Source organism: Orycteropus afer, unplaced genomic scaffold (assembly GCF_000298275.1).
Source record: "Orycteropus afer afer isolate SDZICR_OR568_19922 unplaced genomic scaffold, OryAfe1.0 scaffold00044, whole genome shotgun sequence".
Lineage (NCBI taxonomy): Eukaryota > Metazoa > Chordata > Mammalia > Tubulidentata > Orycteropodidae > Orycteropus > Orycteropus afer.
In genome coordinates this window covers 9,743,005-9,756,841 of record NW_006921631.1, presented here as the reverse complement: position 1 = coordinate 9,756,841, position 13,837 = coordinate 9,743,005, and the positions used below count along the sequence as shown (strand labels likewise).

General features: G+C 41.1%; 1 protein-coding gene across 1 annotated transcript in view; it reads right to left on the bottom strand.

Annotated features, from left to right (window-relative positions):
- The window catches only part of RXRG (retinoid X receptor gamma), a 71,162-nt gene that overhangs the window by 14,239 nt on the left and 43,086 nt on the right, over positions 1-13,837 (bottom strand). Inside the window, exons 3-6 of the mRNA XM_007937746.2 lie at positions 10,752-10,896; positions 6,839-7,018; positions 616-776; positions 373-502 (exon numbers count right to left, since the gene is read on the bottom strand). Of these exons, the coding sequence (XP_007935937.1) occupies positions 373-502; positions 616-776; positions 6,839-7,018; positions 10,752-10,896 (616 nt within the window). The remainder of the gene's footprint in view (positions 1-372; positions 503-615; positions 777-6,838; positions 7,019-10,751; positions 10,897-13,837) is intronic.

Genomic DNA, 13,837 nt, shown 5'->3' with positions numbered 1-13,837 from the left:
GGAATTGACTTGATGGCAGCGAATGAAAGTTAGCTAACCAAAAAGTCAGCAGTTCAAACCTGCCAGCCACTCATTGGGAGAAAGATGAGGCAATCTGCTTCCGTAAAGATTTACAGCCTTGGAAACCCTAAGGGGCAGTTCTACTTTGTCCTATGTGGTTGCTATGAGTCAGAATCCATGGCAGTGGATGGGATACAAATTTGAGTTTATAAAAAAACATCGTAAACAAGAACAAGATGAATAGGATTCTTCCATCATCAGCATTATGCACAGCCCATGCAAGTTATAGTTCATCAGGTTGCTTGATTTTTGGATCCCAAAGAGCAGCCCAGGTGATTGTCCCAGGATTCAAGAAATTCCAATATGCTTTACCTGCCCGGAGCAGAATGACCTGGTCCTCTATGGTGAGGTCAGAGAAGTGGGGAATGCGCTTGGCCCATTCAACAAGAGTGAAAAGCTGCTTATCGGCAGCATGGCATATATTGGTGACAGGGTCGTTCGTCTGAAAAAGGAACAAAATACTCTGAGGAACAGGACCTATGACTCTAACAGACCCCTCTTATCTCCAACCCCACCCAAGAAATGGAAGAGGGATGAAGGCCTAAGGCCACATACCGAGTTCTCCATGTTCATGTCACCATAGGATTCTGTCTTTGGTTCAACAGCAAGTTCAGCTTCTAGAATCCTCTCCACAGGCATGTCTTCATGACCACTACTGGCAGATTCCGCCTCACTCTCGGCCCGCTCCCGGCTCCTCTGCCTTTCTTCTTGCACAGCTGGCAAGAAGACATGCAGCAAGACATGAAGAGGTTACCAAGACAACCATGGCAAAATTAGTTAACCTACCTAAGCCTCAACTTCCTTATTTGTAAAATGGGGATCATCATGGTCCTGAATCAGGGACATTTAAGATTGACAAACGAAGCAAGGAAATGCTACTTGCTTAAGCCTGTACAGAACTAGGAGTTCTTTAGTCCATATTCTTTCCAGCTCATTATGCTGACCAGTCTAAGAAGTTTGAATTTTAAGCTTTAATAACCACAGATCGTGTTCTCATTCTCCCTCTCTCCTAACAAACCAGCACCTCCTTGTTATCCCTGCAGTCTCCCACACTACCTCCCTCTGTCGGCCTCTAATAAACTGTGAGCATGCAATAGTTAAGTAGCAAGTGCATTACTATAAAAATTCCCTCTGTCTGGTCCTATGCATCATCCATGGCATTCACATCCCATTAGGTCTGCCCTTAGTACACCAGCCTGAACACAGCATCACCTGATCTGACTTGTCAGGGAAAATCTATGGGGAGTCAGCTGTAAGTGGGTAAGTGAAGGGGTGAAAGGATGTCACCCAGATGACATTTCAGAATCAGTGGCTAACTTGGGAATGGGGGAGGGTGAATACGCAAAGGTGTAGGTTGGGATTATTCTGTCCTTCAAAATTTTGGGTTTCCATCGAAGTATACACCAACTCTCAGGACTTTTGGGTCTGTACGCTAGGATGTTAAGGCAGCCAAAACAAAATCCATTGCTGTCAAGTCTGTCCCTATAGAGCACAGTAGAGCTGCCCCATAGGATTTCCTAGGCTGTGATCTTTATGGAAGCAGACTAGCACATTTTTCTCCTATGAGTTTGAACTGTCAACCTTTCAGTTAGCAGCTGAGCACTTAGTCACAACACCATCAGGGCTGTACTGATATATGGCAGAAGGGTCTCTGTTGGGATAGCTTCCATCACCTAGAAGTCTCTGGTTTCCATTTTTTTATTCCCAACACCAATCATCAGAATTCACAATTGGAGTGTTTTTTTTTTTTTTTAAATCCAAGAGTCAAGAAAATTACACTCTAAGCAGGTGGCTAACCTGGAGCTACTCCACCAGCGACTTCTCCCTAGCTTCGCTTCCGTTGTCCCCACAGACCACTTGCAAAAGCACTTTCTACTCTCTGAGGGATAAGCAGCATGCAATCTGCAAAGTGATCTTGAACAGGGATGCTGGACTGGTTCATCAAGTGAGCAATATCATCAATCTCTCAAGGTAGGTCAGAGAAGGGGACGACTGCAAGGACACAATTTATACTCCAAAGTTGCTGGTAGAGATATGCCCAAACACCTCAAGATAAAATGTTATTCCATGGTTGAAAAGGAGAAAGAGAAGGAAGAGAAGGAGAAAAGAAGAAAGGGAGAAAAGAATAAATAAATCATGGGAGTGACAAAAAGAAAAAAACAGAAGGGAAAAAGAACAGAGAAGAGAAGATAAGCAAGAAGAGCAAAAACTATATACATTGGAGTCAAAGAGATCTTTTTCAAAAAGTAGCTCCACCACTTACTAGCTAAATGACATTGAAGATATTACTTAGCCTAGTTGAACTTCTATTTCCCTACCTGTATAGCAGAAAACATAGTACTTAACTGAGAGAATTTGTGAGGATTAAATAAAATAATTATAAAAAGTTCAGTAAAAAGTAACTTTCCCTTTTCCCTTTGTCTCTCTTTACTCCCTTGGACTTGTCTTTAGTCTTTTCTCCAGTTCCCTTTTTGGCCCCTCCCTCCCTCTCCTCATGTCTCTTTCTCTCTTTCTATCTCTTCCTTTCTTGCTATTCACTTTGTCAGTCTTCATTCACTGACAACATACAGCAACTAAGAAAGCCAAACTCACTGCCATGAAGTCGATTGCAATTCACAGCAACCCCTTCTTGGGTTTCTGAGGCAGTATCTCTACGGAAGTAGATTGCCCAATCTTCTTTCTGAGGAGTGGCTGGTGGGTTTGAACCGCCAGCCTTCTGGACAGCAACTATAATACGTATTTTTATTATCAGTTGAATTTAGTAGCTACAGTTGAATATATCATTTTTTTAAAAGACGGACTAATTGACTTCTATTTGTCTTTAAAAGTGCCTTAAAAGATGGGAAAAATAAAACTAAATTAAGTTCCTTTGGTGATCAATCTATTGAGTTCTTTCACATATTTGTAGTATTCAAAGGAAACAGCCTTTAAGCTTGGGTTCAGAAAATTGGATTCCAATTCTGCTTTTGCCATTAAGTGCAAGGCATTTTGCTGGACACATACATGGTCCTCTTTGTACGTAGACCTTACTGTCCTAAGTAAAGAGTTATGTGTCTATTTTTGGAGGACAATCTCTATGTGGCAGACATTCTGGGTTACTGACACCATGTACATCAGGGCATACCTAGGGGACTCTGGGTGATCTAAAATAGTACCAAAGTCCTGCCTTACAACAAGATTTTATCACAATATGCTTACTGTGCATTTACTAAAATAGCCAAAATTTATGGTGCTCTTATTCTGTCTGTTATTATGCTCAACACTTTACATAGATTGTATTGCACATAATCCTCACAATAACTCTTTTAGTCAAGTATTGAGAGCCACAAAGAAGGTAGGTAAGTTGCCTGAGGTCACAGAACAAGGAATTGATGGAGCCAGCATCTGGACCCAGGTTTCCTCCAAGGCCCACCTCTAACCTGTCTCTACTTCTTCTAAGATGCTGGGTTGTTTATACTAATAAAGACCAGACAGGCTCAAGGATGTCAACTGCTATCCACAAATTTCCTCAAAGATGACTCATTTTCTAGGCTTAAAACTAAACATTGTTTGTTGTTGTTTGCCATCCAGTCGGCCCCGACTCATAGTGACCCCTCCTTGGGTTTCTGAGGCAGTATCACTACGGAAGTAGGAATGCCCAACCTTCCTTCTGAAGAGTGGCTGGTGGGTTTGAACTGCCAGCCTTCTGGTTAGCAGTCAAGTGCCTTAGCCACTATGGAATCATGGGATAGAATTCCTCAGAATCCTCAAAGATTGTTTGGTGGCCTCAGGGTCAGAGAGTCCCAGTATTATAAAAATTTTGTTGTTAACTTCTTATGTAATTGTGGGCAGGTCCCTAGCCTCTCTAAACCTATGTTCTATCTTTCAAGAAATAAATGTGTCACATCACAGAATAGTAAATGTCTGTTCCAGCTATAACATTGTGCACCCTAAAAGGGCATAAGGCCCTAACCCCTGGTCCCAGGTAGGTGAATTCTGACACAACCTAATCTCATCTCTTTCTATCTGTCCAACTCTCTAGCTATAAATTCCACAGTCTCTCTTAGTTATCCGTTCCAGGATTTTATTATTGTTGTCCTTAAGAAAGTCAAATTGAGCTCCCAAATTCTACAAATCAAGGCCAGAAATGATGGTGGTAAAGGAAAGGTTGTCCTTTAGCTTCTTGGAAATGGCCCTTCATAGAGTAACATGAGGAACTGACTCACTTTTTGACTTCCTCTTTGCCAGCATAAATGGTATCAACTAACTGAGAAATTTCTCTAACAGCCCCTTTCCTCCTTTTCTTTTCTCTACTCAGCTCTTTATCACTTCTGCTTCTGCACATTCCTTTGAAAAGCACAGGAGCCAAAACTGGATCTAACTTTCTATTAAAGAATCAGAACAATGCTAGGCTTAAAAGAAAGACCATCCAACCTCCAAAATTTGCAAGCCTTTTTTAATTATCATTATTTTTTCATTTTAATGGAAGAACCACACTTTCAGCCATTAGACTGACCCTAATCAAGCTGGACTGGAGAAAGACAAAGATGGAAGCAGGGAGACATATTAGTAGGCTGTTTGTATTATTACAAAAGGTAATGGTGGCTGTAGGGTGATAGCAGTAAATGTAGTGAAATGTGGAAAGATTCTGGATACATTTTGAAGGAGGGGTGATTTCCTTAGCAAACAAATGTGATGATGTGACATAAAAAGAGAATTCAAAGATTTTTGGTCTAAGCAACCGAAAAAAAGGAATAGTTATTTCCGGAGGTGGAGAAGATGGTGTAGTGAACAGGCTGTGGAAGGCAGATTATCAGGAGCTCAGATTTGGATCTGTTACTTTTCATATTCCTATTAGATACCAGAGTGAGAACTATCCTTACTTCAGAGCTCTTCCATCATGTTGGTGGGTTGGTGGGAGAGGAGATGTAAGACAAGTGCTGGTTAGGTAGTTGGGAGACTTAGTCTCTACTCATTATCTACCTTGGAAAACTCACTTCGCCTCTCAGAGCATGTTTCCCTTTTGTAGAATGTTTTGCTGTTGTTAGCTATTTCTAATTCACAGCGACCCCATGCACAATGGAATGAAATACTTCCTGCTCTTTTGCCATCCCCAAGATGTGTTGCAGGAGCTCTGGTAGCCTAAGGCACTATGCTAAGACTGCTAACCAGAAGCTGGGGGTTCAAACCCACCAGCCACTTCTCGGAAGGAAGATGGCACAATCTACTTCCGTAGTGATACTGCCTCGGAAACCCAAGGAGAGGTCCCTATGAGTCAGGGCTGACTTGATGGCACATAACAACAACAACAACAAGATGTGTTGCAAGTTGGACCAGTGTGATCCATAGACTTTTCAGTAGATTGCCAGGCCTTTCTTTCTAGTTCATCTTAGTCTAGAAGTTCTACTGAAACCTATGCAGCATCACAGTAGCCTGCAAGTCTCCACGAGAGGTGGGTGGGTGGTGGTTGTGCTTGAGGTGCACTTGCCAAGAATTGAATATAGGTCTCTCACCTGGAAGACAAGGATTCCACACTGAACCACCATTGCCCCTATAGTAGAATGATCAGAGTTGATTAAATGATTCTGAAGGGCCATCTCCAGCTATGATAACTAAGATTCTAAGAAGATCATCTTTTTTGGTAGTGTGCTTTCTAGTGGGGTTCAAAGAAACCTTCCCTCAAACTGTCCCTTTCAGACAGATTCCTCCTCTTCAAAGGCAAGAAGCTCATCAAGAATGAAGAGCCACCTAGGACTGACTAAACTCCTTGTTCCTACTTTCTAGAGAAAGGCAAGACTTCCTTACTGCAAAATCTATGAAGATTCACTATATATATCATATACCTACTTGACTTAACTTAATGCCCATTTAAATTTGTGTAACTTTAAAAAAATCTGAAATTTTAAAGGAACATAAAGTATTTTTTAAAAAAAAATTATTTTTGACTCTAGAACAATCCCACTAACCCACACTACAAATCAAAAGATATGATGGTTTAAATGCACAATGAAACTCTCTCTGAATGAAAAGACTAGTTTTGACAGACCTGGGTAATGCTCACCATCCCAAAAGACCATGGAGTTAAACCAGTCACAAAGGATTTATACTGGATCAAGATATAAAAGTTCAGAGAATGAAATCAAATCAGCAGGTTTCCCCAGGGTGAGACTTCAGGTAAGGGGAGAGCAGTCAGCTCCACTCTGAAGGTCAGACTGATGTTCTATCGGTAGGGCAGTGTACAAGGGCCCTGACTCCTCAACTCTGAGACTTGTTGCCGGTCTACTGGAAGAGCAAGGGGGAAGACCCAGTTTGGTGATCATCTACTTAGGGGACCATCATCTGGGCTCCAGGAAAGGATGCCTCTTGCCCTCATTGCTGTACCAGTTGCCATCCAGTTGATTACGACTAAAGGTGACTCCGTGTGTTTCAGAGTAGAACTGTGCTCCATAGACTGCATAGACTGTGACCTTGGGAAGTAGATCACAAAGACTTTCTTCCAAAGTGCTTCTGGTTAAGTTCAACCACCAACCTTTCAGTTAGTGGTTGTGTGCTTACCAGCTTACCATTTGCACCACCCAGGAACTTCCTCTTTGCTGTAGGAATACACATTTCCTATGGTGAGGGGGACATTCAGTTGCAATACTTGGGAAATCATGGTACCCAAAGTCCTCCTAACTTCCACTCCCAACTTCACCTTCCCATGTAGTTCAACTCAGCAGGGATCTTTCCTACACAACAAATCAGTCTCCCACTACTATTCAGGTGTTCCCTTGAGTGGAGCCGGAAGGGGAAAGCTTACCTTCCCTCTTCATGCCCATGACAAGGCACTTCTGATAGCGACAGTACTGGCAACGGTTGCGCTGGCGCTTGTCAATGAGGCAGTCTTTATTATCCCGACATGTGTAGATGAGGTCTTTCCTTATGGTTCTCTTGAAGAACCCTTTGCAGCCTTCACAGCTGTACACCCCATAGTGCTTTCCTGGTCACAAGGAAAGAACATTTCATAGATTATTCCTGTGTTTATTTGGATAATTCATTCAAAGAACACTTTGGCTGTCTCCCAGTGAGAAAGGAAACCTCACCTGAGCAGTGGAACAGAAAACAAAGCAGAAAATGTAAGCTCACTCAAGGAATGAAAATAAAGCACGGTGAAGTATGCCTTTTCTTGTGACTTCCCTCTGGATCTCTGTGTCGCTGGAGAAAATGATTAGAAAATTCCTGACCTAAGATTTTGTTTACATTTATTTTACCAAGGTAACCCTTGTGTTTGGCTGTTTGGTTAAGCAAAACGTTCTGCTTCAATTCAAGCTACTGAATAAAAATATTTATAATCATCATGTATTTCCTAGCAGGGAAAGGACTTCAGCTGAACTAATATTTTCCCATAATTGAGGCCTAAGGTTTTAGGAAATCCACTTAAAGTAATTATCCTTTACCATCAACTGTGAATAGAACTTTGAGTTACGGTTCTTTAAATGCTGTTGCCTGTTGGAGAAATAAGTCTGTATTTGGTCTTTATAGCATAATATGAAACTCAATATTAAAATGTGATTAAACTATCTGATAGAAAGCTATTTTGTTTGATCCAGAATGCTCTATTGTATGTCCCATTGCTCTTATTACCTGCTTCTACATTCAGTTTTCAATTACCCTAGCCAGAGATGGTAAGGTCTGTCAGGAGTGTCCCCATACCAGTCCCCACACAGACATTATGAATTGATTACAATATTCTTTCTAACTAGAAGTCTTCTCAGTACCACACACCATGCAGCTGTGCTCAAATGATTAGAATTGTGGGACTGGAAAAATATAAGAAAACAGATAATTCAAAATATGTTTACGTCTTTTTCTTTTTTAAAAAACTTTTTGTTGTGATTTGGGTGAAATTTCACAAAGCAAATTCATTTTACATTAACAGTTCATGCACATTTTGTTTCATGGCACTGATTATAATCCTCACAATGTAACAACTCTCTTCCCACTTTCTCCCTGTGGTTACCCTTTCCCTGTGTCCCTCTTGCCTATGTTTTCCTGTCTCCCTAGCTTTCTCCCTGTGCAGATGCTGTCTTTCTGATCTCCCTTGGTTGATTGTTCTAGGTTGACTGTGCATCTCCTTGATGTAGTTGTTCAGCTCAGAGGCCTGTCTATTGTTTGGCTGCCACAGGAGTGAATCCAATTCCAGGCCCAAAGGATGAGGGGCCATAGACTTGAGGGTTTCGCCAATCTCTATCTGACCAGTGATCCTGGTTGTTTTTATGTTTTTTAATTTTGTCCCACATCTTTCTCCCACTCTATCCAGGATCTCCAATTTTGATCCCTTTCAGAGTGATTCGCAGTGATAGCTGGGCACCATCTTGTTCTTCTAGTCTCAGGGTCATATAGGGTGAAGTTCTCATGGTCCATTAGTCCTTTGGACTAATTGTTTCCAAGTGTCTTTGATTTTCTTCACACATTTTGCTCTGGATGAGGACAGACTGGTAGCTGCATCTTAGATGGCCTCTTAGAAGCTTAGAAGCTTTTAAGACCCCAGTGGCTACACAACAAAATAGGATATAGAGCAATGTTTTTCTATATATGTTGTGCCAGTTGCACTTGAAGTCCCCTGAGACCATGGTCCCAAGCCCACAGGCCCAGCCACTCACTCCCTCAAGATGCTTAGTTATGGTTAAGAGGTTATCCTAACTTTGTCCCCTATTAGCTCTATACTGCATATTCTGATTCTTGATTATAATATGTGATGCCATTTAGCTATAGACCAGACCTGACTTTTAAATTCTTTTTTATTTATTTAGACTGAAATTAAAGTGAATTTGAAGTTCATGTGAACACATACACCCAATGTGAATACTGTGGCTCAGGAGCTTATATTTCCAAAGAACCACCCTAAAATGAAATAGCAACTATTGGTAATGCCTGATGAAAAGATCCCCTCCCACCCATTATCACTGAGTCAATTTCAACTTACAGTGACCCCAAGTACTACAGAGTAGAACTGTGCTCCATAGGTTTTCTTGTCTCTAATCTTTATGGAAGCAGATCACCAGGCATTCTTTCCATGATGCTGCTGGGTAGGTTCAAACCACCAACCTTTAAATTAATAGCAAACCATTTGCATCCCCCAGGAACCTGATGAAAAGACAGTCTGTGCCTAATTAGTTGACTACACTAATTTTTTAAACTCATAGTAATAATAAACCTACTGTTATTGAGTCGATTCTGACTCATAGCAAGAGTAGAGTTGTCCCAGAAGGTTTCCAAGGCTGTAAATCTTCACAGAAGTAGACTGCTTCATCTTTCTCCTGTGGAGCTGCTAGTAGGTAACCACCAACATTTTGGTTAACAGCCCTCTGAAGCACCAGCACTCCTCACAGCAAAAATAGATCTAGGATTTTATCTTGAGTCACAAGAACCTAATGCTCTAAGCTCTGAAATTTTTGTCCTCAAGAAACATGGCCCTAATTTGGCCAATGTATGACACAATCATCCCCATGGGTCTTTAATATATGAATGAACATCTCAGAGTTTCAACTAAAATAACCATAGCAGAGAAGATCTGTGTCAGAGTGTGGCTAGTGTTCTCTTGCTGTTGTAATAGCCAACCCAGAGAGGTCAAGTCTGCATGATTTGGAAATAATTTTCGACAGCAAGCAAATATCAACCAATAGCTAAATGAGTTCCAGGCACCAGGAACGTTCCGTGGAGTGAAATTCTTTAGTGACTTTGGTGACCATAACAAGATGAGGAAGTATTCAGTCAGCCATCATGGATCACTACAGAAATGAACCTTCCTCATTTCTTCATTTGTCAAATTAGAGATGCAGATATCTTGAAAACTGGGGTGGGGGGGGCACAAAGGAGTAAGTCTGGAGGGAGATAATTTGGACAAAAGTAGAAGAGGGTCAAAGAAAATGATAAAAACACATGAATTGCTAACCTGGTAAGCAGCCAGATGCTTTACCCACATTGCCACCAGAGCTCCTTACAAAACATATAGCAATATGCAAAAATATCAAAGGCTTTATCTTTGGTGGAGACATTATTGAAATTTTTAAATTTTTCTTTTGTACTTTTCTAGATTTTTCAACTTTTCAATACAAAAGATATTATTTTTATAATTATAAAAAATAAATTTTAAAAATGATATAAAATCTATCTTGAGATACTGCTAATTGCAACAGGTTCTCTATCTTAGATTCACATGCACCACGGTAACTCTAGAGAGAGGCTTCTGAACATTTTCTATAAGGCTAATCCTCAAAAATGAACTCACATTTTAAATTCATCAGGACTGCAATCAATAATGAACACACTGACAGAAATTTTACAGCCCAGGCTGAGAGCTGGATCATCCTAAACAAACAACAAAAAATTTAAAAAAAAGCAAGCAAACCCATTGCTATCAAGTCTATTCCAATTCATAGCAACCTCATGTGTTACAGAGTAGAAGTTCTCCATAGGCATTTCTTGGCTGTAATGTTATGGAAGTAGATGATCAGGCCTTTCCATGGTACAGTTGGGTGAGTTTGAACCACCAACCTTTAGATTAGCTGCCCATTGCAAACTATTTGTGTAACCCAGTGACTTGGCTCCTTCTAGGGGCCTTTTTTTGCTTTCATTAGGTACAAAGCAGTCAGGTGTGCCGTGGAGCAAGCTCCTTCTCTGGGACCCCATCATGTGGGGTACTTGGGAGGGATGTCCGCTCTTACACGTACCTGAGGATCTGTCCCCACAGATGGCACAGATGTGTTTAACCAGAGACCCAGGGCTGGTGGACGGGTAGTTCATGTTTCCAATCCCTGGAAGCCCTGGTAAGGGCTTGATATCTTCTGAACTGCTGACACTGTTCACCACATTTAGCTGCAAGAGAAAAAAATAACAATAAAACAGAGCCAGAGTAAACCCAATCCCTGAGGCCTACAGCAATGAGGGCACACTCAAAAAACAAGTTCTATTTCAAGAAGCAACTTCTGACCCCAGAGTATCTGAAACTGACTATCTGGGATATGAATCTAAGAAAGAGGGGGGATAAAAGTGGCATAAGAGGAACTAAGTCGTTTGCAGAAGTCAATACCTAAACCTAAAACCACATCTTCATTAGGGCTTTTTGCTTTTACTCACTTTACTCATGTGTTTTATTTGCACTAGAAATCCATGCTGAATTGCACACCTAGTACAATGTCAACTGTGTCTTTAAATTTTTAATTAACTACGGACTGTCTACTCATCAGTGCTCCCAGAGGGCCTATGACCTCCAGGCAAAAGACAGACTCTAAGAGAGTCCAGCAGAAATGTAAACCCATTCACTTAGTGGACAGATGTCCAGGGGTGCTCCCAGTGTCAGGCACTGTGCCAGGCTCTGGGGTACAAAAGGAAAATAATAATGCCCATCCAAAGGAGTTCACAAGAAATGAAAAAGAAAGATAATGGGTCACCATGAGCCGGGATTAACTCATAGGCAATTGGTTTTTTGTAATAAACCCATTGGGAGATGCTAAACCAAATGCCTAACCCTTTGCAATAGCACAAACATTGTCAAGAAAGCCCCAATCACGTTATTGAACTTGCCTATAACTAACATATTATCTTCATGCTAAACTATAAAACTCAAGAAGCCAGAGATTCCACTGCATTCTCTTCCTAGTGCCTGACATGGTGTCCAGCACATGGTAGGGTTTGAAGTGGTAGATGTGAATGGCTGAATAAATGAAACTTTTGTTGATCTTTTTTTTCCTCCCTTACCCTATGTTAGCTTCCCATACCACCACCCTGCCTCCCAGTGCTCTTGGGGAGATTGCTGAAAAGCTGCTGCTGAATGCTTTGTATTAATCACAGAAAACAAGTTAACTAAATAGGAGCCAAATCATCTAATCAGCAACGTTTTCTGAGTACCCGCTAAGTATAGAGCAACATTCTAAGCATGATGAAGGGAGAGCTGAAAATGAGAAGCTATGTCTCATTCTTCAGAAATGTATAATCTCGTTGAGGAGTTAGAGTGCACAAAAATCGGACACTTACAACAAGTTCAAACAAAGGTGTTGCCAAGTACGCATGTGTTTAAGGGTCCACTGGGGACACTTAGTGACTATCTGGAGACTTAAGGGAGAAACCACTGAACCTCTATATGGTTGATCTGGATTTTGAATCATACTGCCTAATTGAAGTGACTGTAGTTCTCAAAGTAAGCCAAACACAGGCTTTGCTTCTCTATTCAAAGCCTTTGGGACAGAAAAAATGATCAATAAAACATAAAATACAACATAGCCTGAGTTGGGTTCCTTCTAAATTTATTAGCTTTTCAATTCACTAAGCAAATATATATTGAGCTCAGGGGGTGGGCAGAGGCTCTGAATTGGATGTTGTATAGAATACAAAAGAGAAAAGATACAGTGTTCAGTGCCTTGCTTTAAAATTGAAGTCACCAGGAATTTTAAAATTAATTTGAGGAAGGGCTGCAAACACATATGCAATGGGAAAATTCTCTCTTTATCTCTCTTTCCCACCTTTCTAACTCTATCTGTGTTGCTTCTCTTTCTCTCTCTCTCTCTTTTGTCTTTTTGCAAGCCTAAGACAATTTATTTGGAACTTGTATCCAGCATTTTGAGTTGTGGTGTAGGTCAATGGTTCTCAACCCTGGATGTACACCTGGGACCTTTTAAAAACACTGAACCCTGGGCCCCACCCCCAGAGACTCAGATTCAATAGGTCTGAGGCAGGCCCTGGGCATCAGTATTTCTTTAAGTTCATCAGATGATGCAGTTGTGTAACCAGGGTTAAGAACCACTAGTATCATAGAAAGAACTTTGCTTTGGAGTCACGCATACCCAGGCTTGAGCCCTAGTCTACCCTTATTGGCTACAGGACTTCAAAGAAGTTATTAGCTCCTGAGACCCTCAGTTTCCTCATCTGTAAAATAGTGTGATAATACCTATTTTAGAGGGTTGTTGGGAAGATTTGATGGGATAATGCTGTAAAATTCCCATCACAGCACCTGGCACACACTAGGTGTTCTATCAATTGTAGTTATTATCATTCCAATAAAATCTGATGAATCCAGACAAGAATTCTGAATGTTTATTATGGGCCAAGAATTCTCCTGTGAGCTGAGGATTCACAGTTAATGAGAACACATTCACAGACAAGGTTAAATGATTCCATATTTCTGGGGGAGACAGAAAAAATATTTGATGTTATCCTAACACTAGGTTACTGTTATTTCAAGATATGCATTTTATATATATTCCACCAGCCACTCCTCGGAAAGAAGGTTGGGCAATCTACTTCCGTAGTGATACTGCCTCGGAAACCCAAGGAGGGGTCGCTATGAGTCGGGTCCGACTTGACAGCATGTAACAACAACAACAACAAATATATATATTGATATCACACTTAGAGCTACAGATTCATTACAATCAAAAAGAGTACAAATGAAGAGATGTATAACATGAGGTTTAAGAGTGTCCCCGATGTGGAACTTCCATGTTCCAAGCGACTCGAATAACTTCCCCCAGGGGATGTTTTTCCCAAATAGAAAACGCACCTGAGCCTTAGAGTTCCAGGCTCTTGTCAGTCTCTCCACCTGACCATGACAGATTACATCATGTGCCCGGAGGCCATTCAACCTCAGGTCACACTACTTGGTCTCTTTTGATCTGGTCAGCCTCAATCATTACCCTCAGGTATAACCAGAAGGTATGCAAGACTTTTAAGTGTATATTGGTTTTAAGAAGTAGGGGAGGGGTGTCTGTCAGTGTGAGTTCCAGGCAATAACTTTTCCTGAGTGCTTCAAAGCAGGTGGGAG